The sequence below is a fragment of the Limulus polyphemus genome, unplaced genomic scaffold, assembly GCF_000517525.1.
Source record: "Limulus polyphemus unplaced genomic scaffold, Limulus_polyphemus-2.1.2 Scaffold4757, whole genome shotgun sequence".
NCBI lineage: Eukaryota > Metazoa > Arthropoda > Merostomata > Xiphosura > Limulidae > Limulus > Limulus polyphemus.
The window spans coordinates 20,686-23,920 of record NW_013670367.1 but is presented as its reverse complement, the minus strand read 5'-3'; the positions used below and the strand labels follow the sequence as shown (position 1 = coordinate 23,920).

The 3,235-nt window shown below is 33.2% G+C and overlaps 1 protein-coding gene across 1 annotated transcript in view; it reads right to left on the bottom strand.

The window, feature by feature from the left end:
• The window catches only part of LOC106471646 (endoplasmic reticulum aminopeptidase 1-like), a gene marked incomplete at its 3' end in the record, with an annotated part of 77,048 nt that overhangs the window by 56,427 nt on the left and 17,386 nt on the right, over positions 1-3,235 (bottom strand). The window contains exon 4 of the mRNA XM_022400263.1: positions 354-508. Coding sequence (XP_022255971.1) covers positions 354-508 — 155 coding nt within the window. The remainder of the gene's footprint in view (positions 1-353; positions 509-3,235) is intronic.

Here is a 3,235-nt window from a genome sequence, read left to right as displayed (position 1 = left end):
ATTACTAACTAGGAAAATAATTTCCTTTTTCACTTGCAACAAACAATATCATGGTCTAATGATTGATGATACAAAAGTTCTCGACAAGCAGAATTTTAAACTCAAAACCTTAGCTGCATACATGATTTACCCTAGTTGAGTTTGTGCACACATACATGGTTACAGGTTTTTATAACCCTAATAAATTCATCATTCTTTTCTTTATTTCTATGCACCTTATGTAATTTTTTTTCTTGAATATAGTATTTCATTTCTCATAGAACAGATATTTTTAATAAAGCCATCAATATAAATTATATAAAATATTGTAAAGCATTGAGGTATATTAGTTATTTATTTTCTTCTTATCTTACCTGATGAGCTAATTCATGAGAAATAACTTCAGCCACATATTGTTGACTATTTGAAGATGACTCATCAGGATCAGACAATAATGCACTCATGGCATAAAATACTAGTCCCCAGTTCTCCATGCCTCCATATGGGAAGTCAGGTATGGCAACCATGTCTGAAACCATTGACAAACCTTTGAATATTTGTACTCACCAATTTTTAAATTACAAAAAACAAAAACAACAAAAAAAAACATGAGAAGTATTCTTCTTGGGGAATTTTAAAAAGAAGTGTTTTTTTAATACATATTTAACATACTTCCATAGGTTTATAAGGTGGGAGAAAACTAAAATATTTCTTGTATAAAGAAAATCTTATGCTTTCACCAATCAACAGTGGTGTATTGAGGGGGAGGGGTGTTATAAACAAGAATATGTCATATACATACCTCTAATTTTGAATGGCATGCCTATACTCAACTGGTTCATTCAGAGTAAGTGAGCATACACTAGATAATGTGCTCTTGGCCCAAAGCTTGTGCTGAACAATGTAATCATGGGCATCCTCAAAAACTTTTCCAGGGGGAGGGACAAAGTTTTTCATGGGGGAGGGCAAAGAATTGTGAAATGAATAAAAGAATCATATACATATGCTGAATGAATAAAGTAAGAATTATGTTTCTCATTTTCCATGAAGGACAAAGTGCCCCCCCCCCCTGCAGACGCCCATGAATGTAACAACTATGTTTACAAAACCTACCAGTTGTTTTCTTTTTAGTATAAGGTATACTGTGTGAATAATTGACAACTGTTTAAATAAAAGTTATAGAAAATTAGACTGTCTTTTATAATTTTGGCAAGATATCAAGGCCAAAAGTACTGTAAATTGCCCCCCTCCCCCTCCCTGTCCACTTTGGCACATATCCATCTTTTTCAGAAGCGGATCCAGCGTGGTATGCAGAGGTCCCGAACAAACTTCTGATAAATATATTTTAGGAATATTTCACACAAAAATGTATATATCATAAAATGTTGAGGCACTTGGAAGTCATTTGTCCCCCCCCCCCCTAAAAACTCACAAAGTTCAATCTATACATCAGATTCTACTTCTTATTCAGTCTCAGGATCAACAGCAGAGTCATCATTCATATGTACGAAAAACATCTTGCTTCTTGCTGACAGGAATCAATACTGGCCTCACTTTACATGCATATTTTCTCTACTAAACTACAGTTTATCTCAAATTAAAGTTGTGCTGAAGCGAAATCAGATCTTCCAACATGTAAGTTTTCAGGGGATATATATATCCATTCATTTTGATTTCATTTCATAGCAGAAAATCTACATTCCAGATGGATTCTTACAAGTTGCAAGCTTGTTCACGTTCAGATTAACAAGGTGTTACTCGTGTTCCAAGAGTAAATTTATCACAAGTTAAAATAATTTAAATACTTATCATGTCGTAAATATTATAATATTTCTTAAATTACTTTTCACAATATTTTTTTTATACTGGAAATAAAATGTAATTCATATTAAAGAACTTCTCGGATGTTTTTTTTTAAAAAAACTTTATCAAAAAATATTGTGATGCGGTTTACATTTGGTGTTCTTCGACACGAGGAATTAGTCATCTTTTTTAAATACAAATTCACTCAATTTTTTGGAAGTGAGTAGGGTCTATGCTCTAACAAGTGGCTTTCTAGTTTTGATATTTGTGCTGAGTAAGGACGCATACAGTTTATTTACCTAGCCTCATGCTAAAGCCTGGCACTCACCTGTTGTAAACTGTCAATAATAAAGTGACAATTAACACTTCCTGATTGTGTATTATGGTGAGAACATCAGTGTATGTCATAACTGATCATCGGCAGTGGTCACCCATTGATTGTTCCCAGGCGATTACATCGTAACTCGATAGACAATTTCTATCGTAAAACTTTTCGTTGACTTTAATTAAAGAGATGATTGCTGATGACTGGGGATAGAATTCTGAGGTGAGACGCATTGCTTACGGTGACTGACAACAAGCTTAGGGGTTAAAATTCATTGTCCAGCAAGTTAGCTAAGTTGTCATTGCTTTAACTAGAACTAACTGAAGTGCCAAAGTGTTTATTAGGTTGTCTATAAATTAATAATGGTGAATTATGCCCACCACTTAGGAGTTTTTTGGTGGCCAATTAATCTCAGTGTTGTGGCAATCGCAACGGGCAGTTCGAGCCCTGAAGCATTTAGTCATGCAACAAATGATAAAAAAACATTACCTTAGTTCAAGAAAACTAGTATTATTAAAATAATCACAAGTAGTTCACAACAACTTTGCTATTGAAAATAACTTAAAATCTACAACAGTAAAATGTTATATGACATTTAAGTTTTATGGATATGAAAACCTTAAAAGTGTGTAGTTTAATATTAAGTATTTGAGTACACAATACAATTTTCACTCAAAACAAAACATTGTATTATACATAATGCCATACTATTTTGTTCCTATCAGTTTATTAGGGAAGTGAGTTACTTTTCACAAAGCAACAATTATATTGTTGTAAAATATATTTTCAATGTACTAATTTAGGTGTTGCTATAGAGCAGTGGTTTCCAACTTTTTCTCCACCAAGGACCCCTTTTATTATCATTTTCCCCCCATGGACCCCATATTTTTGAAAGATTCCGCCTACCCAACAAACTGTTTTGAATAACTAATAATTAACTCGTTCTCCCATTTTCACAATCAACTAAAAGACATATATAATTGAGTGTGCAATTAAAAAAACATCAGTATTAAAAAACTTAGTTTAATGAGATGGTATTACCTTCGCGGACCCCCAAGGTGGGAACCACTGCTATAGAGAGCTGGTAATCATGATGACGATACTAATTCTAGAAAGTCCATAAAATGA